This window comes from Typopeltis vanoorti, chromosome 15 (assembly GCF_054136105.1).
Source record: "Typopeltis vanoorti isolate ZY-2024b chromosome 15, IOZ_Tvanoo_1.0, whole genome shotgun sequence".
NCBI classification, from domain to species: domain Eukaryota; kingdom Metazoa; phylum Arthropoda; class Arachnida; order Uropygi; family Thelyphonidae; genus Typopeltis; species Typopeltis vanoorti.
The window spans coordinates 44,601,044-44,624,583 of NC_143563.1; the positions used below are offsets into that span (position 1 = coordinate 44,601,044).

The 23,540-nt window shown below is 35.3% G+C and overlaps 1 protein-coding gene across 1 annotated transcript in view; it reads left to right on the forward strand.

Moving 5' to 3' along the window:
• The window catches only part of TyrRS-m (Tyrosine--tRNA ligase, mitochondrial), a 116,497-nt gene that overhangs the window by 43,825 nt on the left and 49,132 nt on the right, over window positions 1-23,540 (forward strand). Inside the window, exons 6-8 of the mRNA XM_090405237.1 lie at window positions 4,312-4,426; window positions 13,344-13,422; window positions 22,910-23,022. Coding sequence (XP_090261363.1) covers window positions 4,312-4,426; window positions 13,344-13,422; window positions 22,910-23,022 — 307 coding nt within the window. The remainder of the gene's footprint in view (window positions 1-4,311; window positions 4,427-13,343; window positions 13,423-22,909; window positions 23,023-23,540) is intronic.

The following is a 23,540-nucleotide window of genomic DNA, read 5'->3' on the forward strand; positions in this document are numbered from 1 at the left end:
TGTTTTAAAATGAAAAAAAAAAAAATGTGAATTATGCAAAGAAAATAATATATACTGCTTTGAAAGACGTTAATTGACACCCCCCCCCCATGGGCAAGGTGCATCATGCCATATAACAAGTCAAATGTTTTATATAAAATGGATGGTTATGATTCTTCCAAGTCAGTGCAACTGTGTCTGGGTAAAATGGTTGCAAGAAGGGAACTGACAGAGTTTGAAAAGGATGTTGTCATAGAATGCCATGTTGCAGGCTTCTTGTTCAGCAAATTGTTGACAAATTGGTCTTCAGGTCTACAGTCAGTGAAACCATACTAAGATGAAAGCACAGGGAGTCAATGCAAGTGCTGCTTTCAGCAGATAACCCACTATATTCACCAAACATGACCATAAAATGTGGGATAATATGAATGAAGGATAATATGTAAAAACGCTATTCAATGGCCAACACATTGAATGCTGGGCATTCATTGTGTTGGCATTGACACATTCGTGTTCTAGTCGATGCCCAGTCAATCTGGGCTTCAACTAGAACACGAATCTACACAAAAACATTCATAACTGAGACTCACAACATGGGTTTCCATGGTAGGATTGCAAATATGCAATCCCTACATTACCTGAAGCAACCTGCAGTGGCATCTTCAGGGGTGCAAAGAATGTGTACAGTGGAACATGGAAACTTGGAAAGCTGTGTTATGGAGTGACGAATCATGCTATACCCTCTACCGAGTAGATGGATGCCTGGTGAACAGAGTGCATAACCCCCTACTATGAAATTTATGAAATGGACCTGGTTTGGCCTTGGACCTCTGTTTGTGGTGACACGAACATTGAACTCCAAGGATTATCTGAACATTCTGGTCAGTGCAATGCTTCCTACTTTGTGGCATTTCTGCAGAACCGATCATTAATTCTTTCAGCAAGACAATGCACTATGTTATAAGTCTGCTGCTGTAACTGCATGGTTTGTGGATATAAATTTCACCACCACCACCACACTTGACTGGCTTCCACTGACCCCTTATCTCAACCCTATTGAACGTCTGTGGGATGAACTGGAGCATCAGATGATGTCAAGGGATGTTTGCCCCAATAACAGGAGAGTATTGGACCTGTTCATAGGGTCAGAAGAGCTATCCATAATGAAGGTGGCCACCACATCCCCTCTGATTGGGGATAGTGACCATGCTGTCTTGACTTGGGAGAATAGAATATTCCCCTAAAAAAGGAGAAATATTCTATCAAAAGGGGTATATGTGGAATCACGAGATGATTATGAGAAGCTTAGGATGAAGCTTAAAGATGTGCCATGGCATAAAACACTACAAGGAAATGATGTTAGTAGTGTTTGGAAGGTAGTTAAGATGCCCCTTTAGGGGAAGCTATAGTAAATTGTATACCTAAGGAGGTGGGGGGGGGTAATCAGGTAGGAATTGAATGAGTAATATCATTAAGCATGAGCTTCAGAAAAAAAATGCTGTGAAGGGTATATAGGGGAAAAGGTGACCAGCAAACTTATGAACAGTACAAGAGTCAGGCAAGAAGGGTGACCAGTATGGTAAGGAACACAAAATCAGATTACAAGAACAAAACTAGCCAAGCAAGCCAGGGGAAATCCCAAAGAATTCTTTTGCAATGTGAAGTAAGAGGAAGAATGACTATGGAAGAATAACCTTAATGAGTGGTGATAGTCACGAAGTGACAGAAGCAGACTTATGTGCCACTAGACACAGAAAGCATTGATGATAATGATTGAGTGATCACTTTGCAAGGGTATATCATACAAGTGAGGTTAATGCTGTGACACATGTGACAGGGACTTATGTGGGAACAGAGGTGGATAAATTGGAGGTTCTTGTGATATTACAGAATCTTAGTGTAAATACAACTGTTGGATAAGATAAGATAACGTTTTCTAAGATAATGCAAGGGAAGTGGCAGTGCCTCTGACTAGGTTCTTTAATTTAAGTCTCAGCTTGGTAGAGTTCCAAGGGAGTGAAAAGCGGGCAAAGGTGCAGCAAATTATAAACCAATCAGTATCTCAGGAGTGGTGGTAATAGTACTGAAAAAATTGGTCAAAAAGAGAATTCAGGAATGGGTGGATAGGAATTTGATACTCTGTGAGGAGCAACATGACTTTGTGAAGGTTGATCATGCTTTAGTAATTTTCTAACTTTTTATAATAGAGTGACAACTGAGTTGGATAAGAGAACTGGCTACATGATGATTCCACTGGATATTTCAAAGGCATTTGGCCAAATACTACATGGAACTCTGTTATGCAAATTATAACAAATGAGGATGGATATGACACTTGTTATGTGGATAAGAGGGCAGCTGCTGGAGACAGATATCAAAAAGTGGTATATGAAGGAGCAGAATCCAGATGAAAGCTGAACCTTGTATCACACCACTGTACCGCAAGGTTCAGTGCTAAGACCACTACTGTTTAATTTGTGCATAAATGGTATAAGGAATAATCTCTAAAAAGAAATATTCAGGTGTTTGCTGATGATGCAAAATTAGGCAGATTAATAGTGAATCAAGGCAATGTGGAGAGCTTGCAGGATGGTTTAAGTAGGCTGTCAGTGTGGGCAAAAAATAATGGGCGTTAGTTTAATGTGGAAGAGTGTAAAGTTATGCCTTTTGAGATAAATAAATTACAAGCTGTGTACCATATTGATGGTGTTGTACTCCAGGAAATAAATGAAACTAGGAATTTAGGGATAGTGGTAGACAGAGAGGTGAAGTTTAAAGGAAATATTGCTAAGGTAGCTCATTAGATTACTTGACTATTGTAGCAAGTAGAGATAAGGAAGCTGTTATTCTTCTTTATATGGCCTTGATACATCCACATCTGGATTACTGTCTCAGGTCTGGTCTCCTGGGTTTCTTATGGATGTGGTGAAGAGGATTCAGAATCGAGCAACCAAGTTGGTGAGTGGACTGTAGAATGTTCTTCTCTATGAGGATTGATTGAGAAGTTGGTTGATAGGCAAAAAAAAAAAAAGAGATAGGGGGATATGATAGAAACATTTAAGTTACTTAAAGGGTTTTATAAGATTGATGCAGGGGAAATGTTTCAGCACTTAGCTAAATGGGACAGAACAAGAGGTTCTGTCCCATTGGAAGTTGGGTAAAAGTGTGGTCAGTAGGGGCATGAGGACTAGATTTTTCACTTGTAGAGCTGTGAATGAATGGAATGGGTTCCCAGAATCAGTTGTAAGTGCTTTGTCTGTTACTGAGTTAAAGGAAAGACATGATAGATTGTGTGGATAAATTGGATCTCCTGTGATAAGTCTTCAGACTCCATGCAGGTGCCCGTATAATAATAATAATGAAAACCTTGAGAAATTAATGAGGGAGCATGAAACATTGAAACTCAGTGACAAAACTCATGACATCCACATTTGCCTTCCATATACCGCTGCTTCAACCTAGACCTTAGCTAGTTGAGGATCAGGCACTAAGGCAGTGATGTTATGTCAAACATGCAAAATAGTCTGCAATCTGGAAAGTATACATATCATTTTCTCCAGTTGAATAAAATAGAAGCTCCACATACTTGGGTGAAGCATATGTTTTACAGTTAATAGGCTATACTCGACCTTGCTGCTATAGCTTAGATGCTTATAAAATTTTTTATCTGGTAGTTGGTTTCTTTTATCACCTGTTGCTACCAGTGCGCTGGTCATATGTACACTTTACCTGCCTCTTTATGCTGTAATCAGAAGTTGCTATACACAAACAAGAGAAAGTTCTGAAACTACAGTTATATCATACATATGTATTTCTCCTGTTTCCTAATTTTTGAGAAAAGAATGATCAAACATGCATTGCTATTAACAACTGCATTACACAATGTTAGTCATGCATCATACTTGCATGACTGCAGAAACACTTCTTTTTTTTTCCCCCAGAAAAGTGTTGTAGAAATTCTTTTTCAAGATGTGTACATCTTCAACTTCTGTGCTTATAAACTGAATATAAACATCTGAATTTCTGTCATTTTACAAAAAATATGTGAATCTGTCTGCTCTTTAACTGACATGAATGCCAGTTAAAAAGCAGATAGATCAAGTAGCAGATAATAATAGAGTTTAGAAATTTAAATAGTAGTAGAGTGTAGTAAAAGTTTATTCCATTATTCCCTGTTATTAAAAACACATAAGAAAGACAAACTTTAACAATTTTGAGATAGTTAACTTGCTCTCTATCATTTAATGTTTAATTTGACCATGTAAGAACATATTCAATTAATAATACATTATATTTACATTGGTATATTAGAATATTTATATCTTTATTTAGTGTAAAAAGCAGACTCAGAAGTCCAGATGGAATGACCTTTGCAGAATTTGCATATCAGATTTTTCAGTCCTATGATTGGCTACACCTTTATGATAATTATAAATGTAAGTTCCAGGTAAGTCATTACATTTTGATATAATTCCATTAAAAAAAAAAAAACTAGAGAGGATTAAACTTGCCAAAAAATTACATTCTTGTTTAATTTTTTGTTCCAGTGAAAGCAAACAAAGTCTGTGTGCGAAGTATCTTCACAACTAAGCTACTTATATATATAGAGGCTGATGACTTCACATTAATTTTAGGATATAATTTTAATTTAATTTTAAAGAATGAACTTTAATTTTAAAGAATATAATTTTTGTTAAGTTTAATTTAATTTATAACCAGATGAAAACCTTCATAACTCTACAGTGGATTGACACACTCAAGAAAAGAATCACTTACCTATCAACATTTTAGTTAAGTTCTTGAGCAGAGCCAGTCCAAGATATTGAATCAATAAACTTGCACAGGTAACTGATTCAGTGCTGATAATTAATGTTGCCATCTGAATAATGTATCATCAGCAGTCACTTTCAGGAATGGGTATGACTGTCTTTTGGTGATTGAGGTACATTTCCTAATGTGACCTCATAATCTTTTCTTATTCTTCTCTTCAGTCTCTTTTTGGCATGCTGTATGGTTTCAGAATACTAAGATCCTGTAGACACTATCTTTTTCCATTTCAACCAATTTATGTTGATGTTACTTACATTTCTTCACATTTGTCTTGTGGTTATCCTTGATATTGAATGATGGATTGGTTCTCTTTCAGTACTGAAAAAAAGGATCTGTTTTAGGGCAATCCAGCAAAGTTAAATGGTAGTTACTTCAGTACTCATACAGATTACAGCAGTTAGAATACTGATATTAGTGCACCTGCCTTCCTATTGAAGCATAAGGAGTCTTTGAAGACAATGTTATGGTATTTTTCAAGGTCTTTCTAATTTACATGTTTATAATAAATCAGTTTTTTAATTTAAATGTTTAATTTTTTTAAACCATATAGCAAAATTGCAATAATAAAAACCCTATAAACCAAAAGGTTGGTTGCAGCATGAATGCCAATTATGAGAAACAACTTCTAGAACTTCTAATCCTTTCATAGTCAGACTGCAATTTCTTCTCTCTTAAAATTATCATCATCATCATCATCATCAAATTCCTGCCATGTACCCTCAAGGGGTGTACAGGATATGACAGTACTACATGAAAAAATTACATCATTACTAACTTCCTATCTACAATTTTCCTCCAAATCAGTCTGTTACTTGTCAAGACTCCAACATTATCAGATCTTATATTTCTATCGTCTAAGGCACTTTGTACCGTATCAATCCACCTATATCTTGGTCTTCCTCTGGGTCGTTTTCCTGCCAACCTGGCAGAGAACACTTGTTTTGCTAATCTTTCCTCTCCCATTCTATTTAAGTGACCATACCATCTGAGATTAGCTCTGCTAACGCATTCCTGGATGCTGACAATGTCAAGTTCTTTCCTAATATCCTCATTTTTAATATGATATTGCCATTGATGCCATCTGTTCACGCCTCTAATCTTTCTCAGGACTCTCATATCTGCGGTCTCTAGTCTTTGGTCAAGTGTTTTACTTCTGACCCAGCTCTCAGATCCATAAGTTAAAATTGGTTTGAACACAGTCTTGTATACAGCTAATTTAGTGTTCCGACTAATTTCTTTCTTATTCCATATGAATTTATTCAATTGACTTCCCACGATACCAGCTTTGCTGATTCTGTTGTCTATTTCTATATTTAGTTTACCATCTTCAGTAAAAATTGTGCCTAAGTAGCTGAAATGTTTTACTTGTTCCACAGGTTCTCCATTCACAACACAGTTGACATTTTCAATGATTCTGCCTATTTTCATTGTCTTTGTCTTTTTATTTCTGACCTTCATACCATATCTATTACAACAGCTATTCAATTTAGTCAGAGAATCTTGCAGACTTGTAGCGGATTTATTTAGAAGTATAACATCATCCGCATAAAGCAAAGAGCTGACATTAACATCTCCAATTTTGATATCAGGTTTAATACCACATTCCTTCATAATGTGATCCATATAGATAATGAATAACAGAGGGGATAATGTACATCCTTGTCTCACACCAGATTTAACATTAAACCATCTTCCTGTACTTCCTTCAATTCTAACTGCTGACTCACAACTCAAATAAAGACTAAGTATTGCTTGATATAATGCCCCATTGACACCATATAACTGAAGCGTATTGAATAGCTTCTCTCTTGGCACCTTGTCATATGCCTTTTCCAAATCGACAAAACTTAAATACAGATCTTTGTTATATTCCTATGCTTTCTCGACTATTTGTCGTAAAGTGAAGATCTGATCCTGACAGCCTCTATTTGGCCTGAATCCAGCTTGTTCTTCACCAAGCTTTTCTTCCACAATTCTTCTCAACCGTTTCTCAAGTATACTTGCATAGATCTTGCCAGGAACACTCAGTAGGGAAATACCTCTGTAATTCTCACATTCAGTTTTATTTCCCTTTTTATATATGGGTACTATGAGAGCTCTACTCCAATCATCGGGAATTCGTCCCTCTGTCCAGGCTTTCTGAACTATGCAGTGCAGCCACTGTAAGACTCTTATACCACCATACTTCAGCATTTCTGGTCGAATATCATCTACTCCTGCTGCCTTTCCACATTTCAAGCCTTTGATGGCTTTTTCTACTTCAAGTATGGATATGTATTCCTGACTGCATGCCTGGTCAGTGTTTTTTATCACTGTGCTGTCATCACTGCTTGTTTCATTTAGCAGTTTTTCAAAGTAATTACTCCATACTTCAAGGATATCTTTTTCTCCTGTTTTCATTTCACCTTTATCATCTCTAATTCCTTTTACAGCACTCTTTCCTCCATTCCTAAGCTTCTTCAACAACCTCCAGAATATTTTGCCACCTTCTTGATATTTATTTTCTATATTCTTGCCAAAGTCCTCCCATGACTTTTGTTTAGCTAGTTTTACACACTGTTTAGCTTTCTTACATTTGTCTCTGTATTCTGTAAGAGTAAAAGCTGACTTATTTGCCAGGAACTTTTGATATGCTTTCTTCTTTTCCTTCACTGCCTCTTTAACTTCCTGTGTCCACCAGGGAGTTCTGATTTTTTTATCTTTGCACACAACCTCACCACATGCCTCTCTGGCAGAATCAATCAATGTTTCCTTCAGAGTTTGCCACTGAATCTCCAAGGTTTGATTCCTGTTCTCAAACTCTTTCGTTTTCTTTTCAATAATATTTCTGTATTTTAGTCTACAGTTTACATCTGAGAGCTGCTCAACTTTTATTCGCTTTAAAACTTTCTTACATGTTATTCTTTTCAATATGAAATTCAATTTTATCCTGCTCAAGACTAAATAGTGATCACTTCCAATTTCAAATCCTCTGTACACTCTTTTTAACTGAAATGAAGAATTTTCATCCCCTTAATTCAAAATTCTTGCTTCCTGTCCAAGGCTTCATTTTTTTTAAAAAAATATGTCAGATTTCAGCATACTGCAAATGACTTGAGACAAGCTTTGCTTCATTCTCTTCCTTTTTCTCTCTCTCTCTCTTTTTATAGGACTCTCACCCATGAGAGATTATAAGCCTATAATACATTAGTACCATAAGTAGGCTATTTTTTTTTTTTAATTCTAGTTTTATATTTATTTTAATTTTTTTTTACATAATGTAGAACATTTTTCTTCTGTAGAAACCAAACATGGAACTTTTTTGAGCCACCACTTCAAATCTCCTATAAGTGGAGCAGTGGTCTCACTCTGAGTACTGAAATTCATCCCCCCATCTAAAGGCAGTCACAAACATCTATAGGATTTGAAAACCCTCAGCCCATTTGTCAGAGATTGGATATGCCAATCACTCATCCATACAGGCCATAATCCTATGCTGAAGCTTACAACTGCAAAGTAATCATTAACAAATAAAATGGGCCAAATGCATAAAACTAACCTCTTGTGCAAATGGCAGTCATGCTTTCTGTTCCATTTCAAAAGTCACTGACTGCATCTCTGTACCTTTCTTCCAGATTGAATGACCATGACATCATCCTAAAAACAAAAGTGACTTCTGAATTATTCTTCTCCATCTCCTGCATAAATGACAATGGTCAAGACTAATCATATCCTATTGTGATTATCCAGAAACAGTGAGCTGCATGCCAGAATTCCATGGTCTTAACACCAGAAAGACATCAGATGCATCTGGGTTTTGATCATCATAGTATCCTTCCAAATGCATTCACGAACTTTGCTACAGGAATAATAATACCTGGAAGTATCATCTCTATATTCTTTCCTATTCAGCTGTTATGTATTCCATATCATGAAAGCAACCTTGTATCCATTCCAAAAAAGGAAGATAAAAAGTCTCCCCCCAAACTCTTGCTCATTATGTTCATCCTCAGTGTTCTTCAAAATAATGGTCAACTTCCTCACCACCTAGGAGTCCACCAGATAATTACTGAACATCAGTATGGAGTCTTCCACTCTAGATCCACAGTCAATCTTCTAGTCTGCATCATCTACCTCAGGACATGTGCCATAGAAAGAAAAGTTTGAAGAAACCTGTGCAGTTCCTGTTGATTCTTCTAAGTTATTTGATGAGGTATATCATGAAGACCTGCTCAGTAAGCTGATGTTCTATGGTTTGCCTTTCACCCTGTGTATCTGGATGATAAATTTCCTCTCTGGCTATTTATATCATAGTGGTTGACTGTCACCTCTTCAGATTTCTCCAGTGCATAAATATCCTAGGGTTTTACAGTTTTATATACATTCTTTCTCCTGTACATAAATGACCTGTCATTGAAACTATATTCGTGACTATGCTACTTGTGTAATTTATAAAGTTATCTGCTTCTACATACAAGTAGACTACTTGTGAAGATACTTCTGTTGTGTTGTGAAGAGTATTTTGTTTTTGTTCATGCTTGGATAAAGAATTAAACTGGAAAATGATTTCTTTTATATTATAATTTAATTTGTAACCAACCAGAAACAAACTATCTTTAAGCCAGGATATTTTAATAATATTTTGGTGATACACCATTTTGTTCTTGTATATGGAAAATATGACTTCTTCATTGATTCAGCTCTCAGTATTATTCTACATACAGGTTTGGTGCTTGCCAATGAAACCTCAATAAAGGTTGAAACCAGACTGGATAAGGGAATGTGCTGGGCATTATTAGGAAATACTAGTGCAATTTGATATGAGGTCATTGTCTCCATACATAAGTAGCCTAGCTGAGAAGATACTTCATATGAAGAATTGATTATCTATTATAATTTAAGAATCTCTCTTATGAGTGACTCTTAAATACTACAGGTATTTAATCTTAAATACTACAGGTATTTAATCTTAAATACTACCTGTAGTAGAAATCTTAAATACTACCTGTAGTAGATTTGCACCAATCCTGCCTGTAGTACAGGTAGGATTGGTGCAAATCTACTTAGCTAAAGAAGGAACAAGATAAGAAAAATTGTAGAAAATATTCTTGTGAAGAACAAGTGGGTTCAGGATAAAAACAGGTTAAGGTCCAATTTTTTTACTTTATGATAGACTTCAAGAAATCATGAGAATATAACAAGGATATGTGTTTGAATTTTGTAGATCTGGAAAAGCCAACAATGTTCCAAAAGTAAAGCTGTTTAAAGTCTGTAATTGTATATTGTAAATTGGCATTATAGTGATATGACCTGTATTTAAGTTGTAAGCCAGCTATTAGATTTGATGGATGTACAGGAAGAATGGTTTGATGTAAAACAAGCATTCATGCTATCTCCACTGTTATTTATCATTGGTATTGATCACGTTTAGAAGGAAAGTGGCATTGAGCTTGATATTAGAATCACTGATGGTAAATTGAGCTCTTTTCTTTATGCAGATTATGTTCTACTTTTAAATAACTGCTGTCACAAATTTGGTATAAAAATCGGCAATAAAAAAAAAGAAAAAAGACAAAACTATAAAAATAGACAGGAACATGGAAAATATCAGCTACATTCTCATCGAAGAACTTTCCGTAGTTAGACACAATTTTTGGTGAAGATGGCAAATTAAGTATGGAAATAAGCAATTGGATAAGCAAAGCTGTCTGACAAGCATTTCTGGTCTATTACATCCTTCACACATTCATTGTTTATTTTAATTTTTTCACCCATTGTATTCTTTTTCATTGCTTACTGTGATACATTTTACATCTGTAGCTAATTATTTGCATGCTCCTGACACCCAAAACTATAGTCAAGCATTTGTAGGTTTAATAAAAAAATTTAATATAAGCATTTATCATGTTGTCATTATACTGGAATTTTGAAGAATATCTTTATAATCACAGAAATCTAAAACTATCATTGAGTTAATGTTGTTTAAAAAAGATGATAAGTACTATTTTCAGTCACAGTAAGAATCCCAGGTATGCAATAATTTTTAGTCCATGAAACAATTATTTAGTCTGTTATCAGAGAAGATTAAATGTGCTGGATATTGGTACCCTAGAAATATAGCTATAGAAACTGTAGATGGAATATGATATCTCGCTGAACTTTTGATTCATGCATTGAGAAGAATTTGAAAGGATTGGATTGTTTCGAATTCAGTTCAAAGCAGCTATGAGGCCAGCATATCACATCTGTTAATTGCTTGTTTTGTGAGAAGAAAAATCTGAATTACCATTGTTGCTATTACATCCTTAAATAGCAGGGCAGAAACATCATAACTACATAATCACACTCTAAACTACATGCACATAATAACACATAAAATATAAGCTAAATTAAAATTCTTAATTAATGTAATAAGTATAAAAGTTGCTGACTAGTCAGTAGATGTGGTAAATCAACAGTTATAACTGCTGCATTCAGCAAATCACTCAGCACACTGAAATATTCAAATAAGAAACATCTAGGTGAAATGGTAGACAAGCAATGCTTGAAAGTATTCACTTCAGTGCTTAATAGAATAGTAGGCTTTTCATTTGTCTTAATATAATGTATGATGCTGTATTTGTCCTAATACAGCATCATACATTATTACAGTTATATATTTAATATCTCTTTGGTCACTATAAATGTGCTATAGTAAGAGTCAAGAGATATATTCCAGAAAGTTCATTATATATTTATTTAAAGCATCATTATTATAATGGGACTTGGTCAGGACATTTTAATAGTTTGTTATAATAAATGAATTAACTGTAACAGTGTTTCTATAGTGAGAATTGACTGTATTGGAACAATTTATCATCAAGTAATGCTAGCTTTTATTTATTTATTTATTTTTTAATTTAAATATCTGATCCACACATGAAAGGCTACATGTATAGCACATTAATGCCATATGTGAGCAAGAGGAATAGAAGAGTGGAGGAGTCTGTTGACATTTTGCTTGAACAGCTGAGGGTTGTAATCTTTGGGAAAGGCAGATTGGGGGAGACTGTTCCAAAGGACAGAAGTAGATGGAATGAAAGAGGAGGCAGTGACATTGGTTTGGTGAGTTTCAAGATGGACTTTAAGAGGATGTTGGTTAGTAGTGGCTCTTGTTTTAATGATTTTGGAGGAGAGTGGTCAATTCTGCAGAACACTGTCCATGAGAGTATTTGTAGAAGAAGCACAAGGTAGAAACTGAACATTTGTGAGAGAGGGATTGAAGTGGGGTTTGTGAGAGAGGGATCATTAATTATCAGGATCCCTCTTCTGGATAGAATTGAGCAATCTAAAAGAGAATTTTGGTGAATCACCCTAAATATGGGAGCATTCCATAGCTGTGTGAATTTAGGCCTTGTATAGAGTTATCAGCTGTGAAGTAGTGTCTTGTGTGAAAAAGTACACCAAGTTTTTTGGTGGCTGCAGAAGCTATAGTCAGAATATGGTTGTGCCAGTTAAGATCAGAGGTGCAAATCAGTCCAAGAAGAGAAATCTTATCGTATTTGGATATCTCAGTATTACTGAAGGATGCAAGCTCTTTCTTGCAAGAGATCAGATCAGAACTGAGTTTTGGTGGCATTGAAGTTTACATGGTTGTCCTTATTCCACTAGGATATAGCTAGGAGATCTGAGTTCAGGTCCCTGGTCGTGGTAGATCTTGAGGATTCTAATACTTGATCATTACAAGGTTTGTGGAATGTAAAGAAGGAATGGAGTGTACTGCCATCAGCAAAGCTTTGGATAAGATTGGAAATCTGTGAGAGCAGGTCATTTATATACAAGAGGAAAAGAGTGAGTGAAAGAACAGAACCCTGGGGTACTCCTGCATTGTGGGGAAATTTGAGGAGAGTAAACTGTCCACCATGACACGTAGTGAGTGACCAGTGACAAAGTTGGTGATCCAGTTGCAGAGTGAGGAAAACAGACATATGATGACAATTTGGTGACTAGGCCAAACCAAATCCAAATTTCCCCATTGCCTGAGTTCATAGATGGGTGGTGAAAGCAAGAAGATCAGCTGTAGATCGTGAGTTGCAGAATCCATGCTGCTGGTCACTGATTAGTTGATATGCTTCTAAGTGGTTCAAGAGTTGGTTGTTGATGACCTTCTCCATAATTTTTGACAGAAGAGAAGTGAGAGCAATGGACGGCGGTTTGTTGGTTGACTTTTATCACCTTTCTTTGGGATGAGCTGGATGTGGACCTGTTTCCATGTTGTAGGGTAGATGCCAGTTGAATAGGATAGATTGAAGAGGTAATACCGGATAGGTGTTAGTTCTGTGGCACAATTTTTTAACACAATAGGTGGAATACCATCAGGACCAGTGTTTAATATTAACATCTGCTGAAGCATCGTTATCTGTATGTTGCATAAATCTAGTTTTCTTGTTTTTTAAATTAAGCAAGAAGAATTATAGGATAGTGCTCTAGAATTCAAAGCTTTTTGTGCTTATTAACTAACTCAATAAATTTTGATATATATATATATATATATTTTTTTTTTTTTCTTTTAACAGGTTGGTGGTGGTGACCAGTTGGGTAATATTAGTGCAGGTCATGATCTTGTGGCAAAAGTGAGAAAAGATATTACATATGGTATTGTTTTTTCCCTATACTTATATATTTATTGTTTTTCACAAAGAAAATTAATTGTAAAAAAAGGGCTAATTTTACATCAAAAAAAGAAAGGATGACAAATACATTACAGTGGACTCTTAATATAGTAGATTCTACTATAACAAAGTTCTCTAGTTACAATACTGCTAAAAAAAATTCATTATAGCAAACTATCCAACTGTAACAAACTGACTGTCGCTCTGCATTTGCCACAGTGAGTGTCAACTGTGTACTGCTTTATAGCCAAGTTTCAAAATTGGACTGAGAGCTTATGAGGTACAATCTTAGCCACATGAGATTTGCCTTGATATTGCACTATTTAAAAGGATGTCCAGGAGATCATATTCATCTTTTCTTTTGATTAAGGTTTCACTGGCCTGATCACTGTTTCGAACTGTTGGTTCTCATCAGAGATAGGCAGAAACTCTCTTTTTAATACCACATTTGAAATATCATGTTTGAAAGTTGTATTTTCATAAGGGAACTTAAGTGAAATGAAATCTTTTGGTATCTTTCTTCAGTACTTGTATTTAAACACCAACAGAGAGAGTTTATTTTTGAAAAATACAATTTTCTAATATGAGTCATAATTTTATGAAACCTATAAGATATTAACAGAGGGTTTCCACGAGTAGAACTAGTTTTTATGATGTGTCCAGGTCAAACCCAGAAGGAAGCTTGGTCATGGATGTTGCTGGTTGGAAAAGGGAGGCTCCCTGTTTCACAAGAAACCCAGGATTAGAACTTGGAATGTTAGAAGTATGAACCAAGGTAAGTTGGAAATAATAAAGATGGAAATGGAGTGCAAGAAGCTGGATATATTGGGAATAAGTGAACTTAAATGGACAGGAATCGGCCATTTTCAATCAGGTGACTATATGGTGTATTACTCAGGACATGAAACAAGTCGTAAAAATTGAGTATCTTTCTTGCTCAGGAAAAAGATGGTTAGGTATGTATTAGGTTATAATCCAGTGAGTGATAGAATCATTTCTCTCTGAGTGAGTGGACATCCAATGAATATGACCATCATTCAGGTTTATGCACCCATTACAGAGGCACCAGAAGAAGACATTAAAGAATTTAATGCAAGTTACAAAAAGTGATAGATGCAACACCAAAGCGAATGGCTACTAATCGGAGATTGGAATGCAAAAGTGGGAGAGACTGAGGAACAAGGAATAACGGGTTGTTTTGGTTTAGGTATTCGTAACACTGCAGGGAAGAGACTAGTTGAGTTTTGTGCAGAGAATTCTTTGTTTGTTGCTAACACCTACTTCAAACAGCACAAAAGAAGATTGTACACATGGATATCACCTAATGGACAATACAGAAATCAAATTAACTATATACTTGGACAAAGAAGGTGGAGAAGTGCAATTCAGTCTATCAAGACTTTTCCAGGTGCAGACTGTAGAACAGACCATGAGTTATTAGTGGCTACGATACATGTGAAATTACGGAAACTGAAAACAACAAATGTCAATCAGATATGATCTTGGAAACATACCAGCTGAATACAATATTAATATACAGAATAGATTTAACACACTCAATTTAAATGAAAGAGAACCAGATGAACTGTGGGAAGAGATTAAAGATATAATTAAAACAGCAGAAAAGAAGAATATTCCAACAGTTTGTAAGAAGGAAAAGAAGTTTAAATGGCTGTCAGAAGATGCCATCAAAACTGCTCAGGAAAGGAGGAAAATGAAGGCCACAGGAAATTTGCAGGAAGTATGGCATTTGAATGCAGAGTTTCAACGACAAGCCAGAAGAGACAAGGAAATATACTTTAATCAGGAATGCCAACAAATAGAAGACCAAAACAAGAGATCTTTTCAAAAAGAACAGAGAACTAACAGGGAAGTTTAGTGCCAGTTTGACAATATTGAAAAGTAAACACAAAGGATATCTTACAGAAGCTGCAGACATCAAAGAAAGATGGAAAGAGTATACAGAACCCTTTACAGAAAGGACTCCAAAATTACTGAGAAATTTGAAGAGCAGGATTATACACACGAGCCAGTACCACTGGAGAGTGAAGTGAGGTGGACACTGCAACAGCTATCCAGTAAGAAAGCACCAGGAGGAGACGGAATACCTATTGAGCTGCTCAGAGCCCTGAGAGAAAAGGCAGTTAAAATTTTAACAGCTCTCTGTCAGTGAATTTGGTCACAACTACATGGCTCAGGGAATGGAAAAAATCAGTTTATATACCTTTATTGAAGAAAGGCGATGCAAGAGAGTGCAAAAATTACAGAACTATAGCACTGATTTCTCATGCAAGTAAAGTCTTACTTAAGATCATTCATAAAGAGAGAAATGCCAGATGAACAGGCAGGATTTCGAAAAGGCAGAGGAACAAGAGATCAAATCGCCAATGTGAGATGGATAATAGAAAGAGCACAGGAATATCAAAAGAATGTCTACCTTTGTTTCCTTGACTATAACAAGGCTTTTGACTCTGTAGATCATGTGAGACCGTGGAATGTATTAAAAACAATGGGAGTACCAGAGCATTTCATTATCCTTCTGAGGAATCTTTATTATGAACAAGAAGCTACCGAACAGATCGTGGAGGAACTGAGTATTTCACTATAGGTAAAGGAGTGCGACAAGGATGCATTTTATCTCCTTACCTGTTTAACTTGTACAGCGAATACATTTTAAGAATGGCAGGGCTGGAGGAGTCTTCAGTAGGAATTAAAATTGGTGGAAGAAATATTAATAATTTGTTGTACAATGAAACCTGTGGAGAATTCATGACTAAGCAAACTCACGTAATGGTTATTACGTGTGTTTGTTTAGTCATTAATAATTTGAGGTTTGCAGATGATACCACCTTGCTAGCAGAATGCGAAGAAGAAGATTTGGAGGAACTTATTATGAAAGTTAAAGAAGAAAGTGCTGAATATGGTGTTAAACTTAACCTCAAAAAGACAAAAGTTATGGCAACATGTGAACTTAATGATTTTGAAGTAGATGGGGAGAAAATGAAAGCAGTTAACAATTTTGTGCTCCTAGGATCCTGAATTGATAAAGATGGTTATTGTATGGAAGAAGATAGAAGAAGATTATTACTCGGAAAGAAAGCAATGATAAATTTAAGCAAGATCTTTAATGATAAAGATATTAGCCTCGCAAAAAAAATCAGAATCATGAAAGTAATGGTATTCCCTGTGGTACTGTATGGATGTGAAAGTTGGATCCTGAGAAAGAGTGAAAGATGGAAGATAGATGCATTTGAATTATGGGTTTGGAGATGCTTTTTAAGAATACCATGAACTGCAAAGCAAACCAATAAATCAGTGATAGACAGAATAAAGCCAGATTGCTCCTTTGAAGCTATGATCATCGAGCAAAAATTGTCATACTTTGAACATATTATTCAAGCAAATGACAGTCTGGAGAAGATGATGATGTTTGCTAAAGTTGATGGAAGCAGGAGAAGAGAAAGACCAAGAATTAGATGGGTGGATGGAGTTAAAGAAGCAACTAGAATGCGCTTGGAAATTCTGAACAATATGGCCAGGGACAGATCTGAATGGAGAATGTATGTTCATAGGAGTCGCAAACGACTCGATGGAACATAACAACAACAAACAATGAGATATTAATAGAGTGTGAAAACATGTAAACAGAAGTATATATTTATTAAAAAATTAGCAAAAGATATTTTGTACAGAAAATAATAGTCCATCGTCAGTGTGGAATGAACAAGCAAATTGAAGTAGAATACAAAGTAATACAATGAATAATTCAAAAATTATTCATTTTTGATATTTGCTAAGTATGAGAATTTCCCATGCATTTGGGAGACAGTCATTTTGATTTAAGTTAGGACAGTGTGCTAAAACCTCTTCTTCAGCATATCTTCTTGTTTAAAATTGTATCTATGAATTAGGTCCAAGTTCATTTCAGAGAATTCTGTTTGGTCCAAACACCATGTTGTGTGAGACCAGACTTGTGAGATTTATACCAAAGGTTTTGTATCACACTATTAATATGGTATTGCTACTGAACAAAATACCAAATGTTATTATATTCTATCAAACCAGGAAGGAATTCTTACTGTAATTTTGAGATACTTTGTCAATAAAAATAGTCTAGTTATAGTGTAAAAATAATTTTTTTTTTAATTTTTCAAATCATTAAAAACAAAATTATAATAAAAAAAATATTTTAATCAACTGATTTTAAGTCTAAGAAGGACTGGGTCAACAATCAAAGTTACTGCACTGCAGCTCTCCCTAATTTTTACATTTCCTCAATAATATCCATCCTCGAGTTAGTTTCACTGTGGAAGAGGAAAAAGAAGGGACTCCTGCCTTTTTGGATAGTCATTAATAATTTGGTTGCAAGCAGATGGGTCCCCATATGTTCAGTTTACCATAACCCTCCCACACACTTACACACAGGCTAGGTAGGGGAGGTGGTGTGAAATGCCATACCTACATGGCACTTCACACTACCATTGTGCCCAGAAACTTGGAATTTTCAAAACTTTAGCTTCTAGGGCAGAGTGAATTTCATCCTCAGGATCTGTACTACTGCACCTGGAACAACAGGCTTTACTCATATCATTCCAACAAAATAGATATAACAAAAATAAAAGCCCTTGCCAAACTCCTTAAAAAGAACAACAAATCTCTCCCTCCCAAGCCAGACTATACATACACTATATCTTTACCTCACATCAAAGACATAACAGATAAACTGGACTCCCTCCTGAAATGACACAGAATCAGAACAGTATACGTATCTCTAAACAAAGTATCTATCTGTCTAAGAGAAATCAAGGATTGCCTGGATCCTCTCTCCTTCTCAGGTGTGTACTGCCTCCCCTCCCAATATGTAACCTAATATTTCAGACAGACAGGGTGAACTACTTTGCTCAGGAAAAAAAGAACATAAAAAAATACATCCAGAATGGAGAACCAAAAAGTGGACTATCTCAACATGCCTAAGAGAAAGACCACTTCATAAGATGGAAGAAAGCCAGGCTACTTCACAAATCTCAGTTTAAATCAAAGCAACTGTTCCAGGAAGCGGCACAGGTTCTACAGAATCCAATTAACTCTAACAGAATAGATGGAATGATTTTACATAGAATTTGATGCACTGACCCATTAGCATTAACAACAGGAATCATCACAAAGAGTGCATGTTGCCCTCCATACACGACTGTTCTTGTTATCCAGGTCATTTTTGCTAGTTGTCTTCGATGAGCATATAGTGTTAAATTGCCTTTGATAATACTAGCAAAATGTCGAGACATGGAATGCCTATGTAGTTTTATCTTCCAAGAACTTCAATGTGAATGTTAGCAATAGCTATGGAAATTTAAACATGGAAGAAAAAAAAACCAATTGTTCAGCTGTGCAAGGTACCATAGTATTATTACTCATAGGCAGCAGCAGGTATAACATTGCTCCCCCCCCCCCCCCAATACCAAGATGGCACGGTGCCAGCCAGCCAGCCGCCGCTGTGCCATTCATAGTTTCATTGAATGTTTCTTATATAGTGAAACCTGTGGCATATTCATAACTATAAATTCATGTGTATGCCACAGTAATTAATTTTTAATAATATGTAAATATTTCGTCTTAAGTATCATAAGACATCATTAGTACAGTTATTAAACAACAATAGGAATTACATTAAAAAAACACATTAGTTCGCATGCTTACATTGGAATCCCTCTATGTATTTATCCTTAAACATTCTACTGTATACATAGAGGGATTCCAATGTAAGCATGTGCACTAATGTGTTTTTTGAATGTAATTCCTGTTGTTGTTTAATAACTGTAATGATGACGTCTTATGATACTTAAGACAAAACGTTTATATATTATTAAAAAATTAATTACTGTAGCATACATGTGAATTTATAGTTATTTCATTGGATGTTATCAGAAGCCATGTGGTCACTTTGCTCCTCAGTGATGTGCCACACATATCCTTGCCAGGCGGTCCTGTTTTATGTCTTTCTGGAGACTTCATCTCTTCAATAATCATTCACTCCAGACACACCATCCATCCATCCATCTTTTTCTTGTTCCAAGAACGTTACCTTCTATTACTGTTTTGAGAAGTCCTCCTTCCATTTCTTCAGTATGTCCAAAGTATTTTTCTTCTTTGGACATACTGTCCAAAGAAGAAAAATACCCTTAAGGAGCCTTAAAGTTCTACTGATCCTATAAATTAAAATTGCCAAGAAATTATCTTGTTTTATCCTTTATCCAAATATAAGCAAAGTTTGCACAGCTAGAGGCTGATAGCTTCACATCAGTTGCCTTAGTACTTTCAACTTCTACTGATCTTTTCTAGCACTTATAGATAAACTTTGTTTAGGAAAATAATAGCTGCTTTTGTCCACCTTTCGGTATGAGATCCTCAACAGTCTCCTGTAATAACACCACATCTCAAAAGCAACTATCATTTTCCTGTCAGACTTCTTTAGGTTCCAGGTTTCACTTCTTTAAATTGCTGTTGAAAAACAGCTGCATCCAGAATCCTCAGCTTGGTTCCTGTAGTGATAGATCTGTTCTTCCAGGATTTTAGACAAGGGCTGACTGTTGTTTTAGCATAATCTTCTTCTGATGTCTTCTGAATTCTTTTCAGAAGACATCAGGAGAAGATTATGCTAAAAGAATTCTTCAGAAAAAAGAAAGTTCAGAATTCTTCTGAATTCTGAACAGTAATTCTTCATATTAATGATTGATCCCAGGTACCCAAATTTACTGACTTCCTCAATTATTTCTCCATTAAGGTATACTTGTTTTGTGGGAACTTCCCTGTCTATATTTCCTTCAAGAACCATAATTTTATCTTGCTAAGGTTAAGCTCAAGTTCTCAATTCTTGCTGATAATATTAGATCTGTCAAGGATTTGTCTTGTTCTTCCCTGTCATTACCAAGGAGCACTGTACTGTATTATCAGCATACCTCAAATTTGAGGTATGCTGATAATACAGTACAGACCCATTGCCACCTGTTCTAATTCCTGTCTTAATCTCATTTAGTGCTACATGAATGATGCCTCAGTGAAGACACTAAACAGGTGAGGAGAAAGTATGCATTCTTGCTAATTCTCCTCTGCTTACTTGAAACCAATCAGTTAATCCAAACCTGTTCTTACTGTGGATTTTTTCTCATTAAATAAGTTAGCTGCCAACTTACTAATATGTTTCTGGAAACCTATTATTTTCATTTCCTCCTATAATTTCACATGCTGAACACAATCAGACTTTAGAGTACATTATCAAAAGGAATCTAAACTCTCTGTACTTCTCAATGATGTATCTAAAAGATCTGATCTCTGGTATCCTTGCCTTTCCTGAAACTTGCTTGTTCCTCAAGTATCCTCCTTGACTTTGGCTTCAATCCTATTTAGAATGATCTTTAATAGAATCCTTTCTTTTAGGCTTATTTGGTGATCAGAATACATTTTGGAAAATTATGGAGACAACTACCGTGTTTGAGTAAAACTTGTTTAATATAAACCAAAATCAACATTCGATGTTTCGATCTTTATATCAAGATCATCTTCCGGAGCATATACACTATATACAGAGATACGAGCTGCACTACAATCTACATGGTTTGCTGAAGTTACTGACCAACCATTACAACAATTATTGGCCTGACCTCTGGTGAAAAAAAAAAAAAAAAAAACCTCGACTACATCAATGTTAGAGTCCTATTATTATTATTATTATCTATTGGTTACAAAATTACATTGAGCTGGAGAGCAACATGTTTATATATATATATATATTAAAAACATGATTATACATATAAATTTCAACCAGTTGATATGGAATGGTTTCCAGTACTAGCTGAATGTTGCTTAAGGTCCTAAAATATGCTGGGTACTAAGTATTAAGTAGGCTGAATGTGTGCCATCCAGATTCTTGGAATTTTCATGCCACCATTATTGTTGATATTAGGGTGGTTAATCAGAATTTTGCCGGCTGCTTTAAATTTTCTTTCATACCATGTTTTTGTATGGTGTAGAGAGTGGGCACTTTTCCAATCAATTTGGTAAGTTGTTGAGAGCATGGTCTGATAGGCCTGCTTCATCAAAATTGTTATATTTAATGTGTCTTTTATGTTCTTTTTTCCTTATAGGGATTGTACGTCCAGTTTCACCAATATAAGGTAAATTACAGGTGTAGTAGATGCATTAAACTCCAGGATGTGCCAATGGGAGGAGAGGATCCTTAGAGGAGTTGTATATATGTTTTTTTAATTTTGTAGGTGGTTTAAAGGTGGCATTGAGATTATAATGGTGTAGGATTCTGTTGATTTTTTCTGATAACCCTTTAATGTATGGGATGGCTATGGTTTTACTGTAATCTAAATTCTTTTTTGATGAAGTTTTATGAAGGACTTTATTAATAGTATTTTTGTTGTAGCCATTATTTATAAATGTGTTGCTAATATTTTTTAATTCTAGTTTCTAGTATTAAGTAGGCTGTAGTGTTAAATGTGTTGCTAATATGTTTTAATTCTAGTTTAAGAGCTTGCTGATTAGAGTAAATTGTTGTAGCTCTGTTTTTAAGGGTGTTAATGACTCCATATTTTTGTGATGGGTGGTGGTATGATTTAGCATATATGTATTGGCCAGTATGTGTCGATTTGTGGTAGACCATGATAGATTGCCTGAAGGAAGACATGTGACTAGTGTATCCAGGAACGGGAGTGAGTTCTTATTCTCAATTTCGATAGTAAATTGTATGCGTTCATGTTGTTTGTTCAGGTGGCTAAGGAATGTGTCTAATGTTTGTTGCCCGTGTGGCCAGATAACGAAAACATCGTCAACATACCTAAGCCACACTGTAGGTTTTAGAGTGAAGGAATCAAGAGCACTTTGCTCAAAGGCTTCCATATAAAAGTTAGCAATTGAGGGGGGGGGGGAATAGTGATGAGCCCATGGCCGTACCTTCTTTTTGTGGGTGAAATTTATTTTGTCACGAAGTAACCGGAGCGTAGTACATGGACAAAGAGGCCGTAATGTAGATATAATGTAATATAATGAACACACGACACTTTATAAACAAAATTAAAAACATAACACTCTGAAAAAATGATCTATTAGTCAGTTTCAACGTTTCTGCTCTTTTTACAAATGTCCCAATCAATGACACAATTCTTCTACAGAACAAATTTCCGCCCACATTATGGCCCTCTTTGTCCACGTACTATGCTCCGGTTACTTCGTGTGGCAAAATAAATTTTACTAACCATACTTCAGCATTTCTGGTACAGTTTTTTTTTTTTTTTTTTTTTTTTTTCAGACAAGTGACAAAGTACAATGGGTATTAAGACATGTTTTGGTTCCCATCATAGTATAAGAGTGAATCATAGTACATTTATTTTACAACTTAGTATCAAATCCAATACATTCTTATGAAATTTCAATGGATTTCACTAATGTTAATATGTTTTCTTTTTTAGGGTTAACAGTTCCCCTTCTCATCAATGATATGGGACATAAATATGGAAAAACATCAGGTATTCCTGTTCTTTGGTTAAGTGAAAATAAAACAACACCTTTTGACTTCTACCAGGTACGTGCTTTTTCTTGCCACTATTATGTTATTTCTGATAGATAATCAGGGATGTTATTGCTATTCAAATTTAGTGGGAAATATTTAAATTCTTTGTTCAATTTCATTTAATTTATTTCCCATGCAAATGATTTCCAAGCTCTCTAATCTCAAAATAAGGATAGAAATTTTTAAACGAGATACAAATAACACAGAAAACATGAAAATATAGGAAAGCATAAAACTTGGAAGAAGTTGTGCATAACTTTAGGAGCTGAAAGTCTTTTTGAGTAAAAAAACTCCATACGAATGTGAGTATTGAATGGAATAAAAATAGCTGTGGAATTTTCATTGGTAAAAAATAAGAATAAGCAAATTCACTGATTTAAGAATTTACAGTAGATTTTCAAAAATACTGCCTTCATTACACAATCCATTTCATTTGTATATGGAGTTTACATTAGTTCATTTGGCCATTCATCAATCCACTGCAGCATGCAACTGGGCCATGCATCATGTTTTCACTTTTGTCTAATGCA